This window comes from Buceros rhinoceros, unplaced genomic scaffold (assembly GCF_000710305.1).
Source record: "Buceros rhinoceros silvestris isolate BGI_N320 unplaced genomic scaffold, ASM71030v1 scaffold42503, whole genome shotgun sequence".
Taxonomy (NCBI): Eukaryota; Metazoa; Chordata; class Aves; order Bucerotiformes; family Bucerotidae; genus Buceros; species Buceros rhinoceros.
The window spans coordinates 684-1,225 of NW_010403774.1; the positions used below are offsets into that span (position 1 = coordinate 684).

At 64.4% G+C, this 542-nt stretch overlaps 1 protein-coding gene across 1 annotated transcript in view; it reads left to right on the forward strand.

Annotated features, from left to right (window-relative positions):
* The window catches only part of LOC104490792 (transcription factor E2F2-like), a gene marked incomplete at its 5' end in the record, with an annotated part of 636 nt that extends 478 nt beyond the window's left edge, over window positions 1-158 (forward strand). The window contains one exon of the mRNA XM_010133129.1: window positions 1-158. This exon is cut by the window's left edge and continues 7 nt beyond it. Coding sequence (XP_010131431.1) covers window positions 1-158 — 158 coding nt within the window.
* Between the last annotated feature and the right edge of the window lie 384 nt (window positions 159-542).

Here is a 542-nt window from a genome sequence, read left to right on the forward strand (position 1 = left end):
AGGACCAGCTGCCCTGCGCCCCCTCCCACCTGGACTCTGGACCCTTTGTCACCTTCTCGCCCCCCCCGGAACAGGATGACTATCTCTGGGGGCTGGAGGGCGAGGGTGTCAGTGACCTCTTTGAGGCCTATGACCTTGGGGACCTGCTGAAGCCCTGAGCCCCCCCATTGCCTTTATCCTCTCTGGTCACTTGTGCCTCGAATGCAGGGGGTCTCTGCGGGGTGGCTGGAGAGCGTGGGGGGGTGGTGGTGGGCAGTGCTGGGGTTCCTGAGGGAGGTGGTGGTGGGCTTTTGTTGGCTACCCTGGGTGGCTTCTCTTCTCTCTCCCGGGGTGGTTGTTGCCTGGGGGCTGTGTCACCAGTGCCCTGGGGAGGTGTAAGCCCCTGGGAAGGATCTGGCCAGCTCCTGTGTCAGTGCGGGCCATAAAACTATGGAGTGTTCCCCACCATAACCCCCTACCGCCCCGGGGTGGACAGGGGGTGACTTTGAGTGCACGGGGTGGGTTCGGACCACCCCTGGGTGGCATGGACACCCCCACCCGGA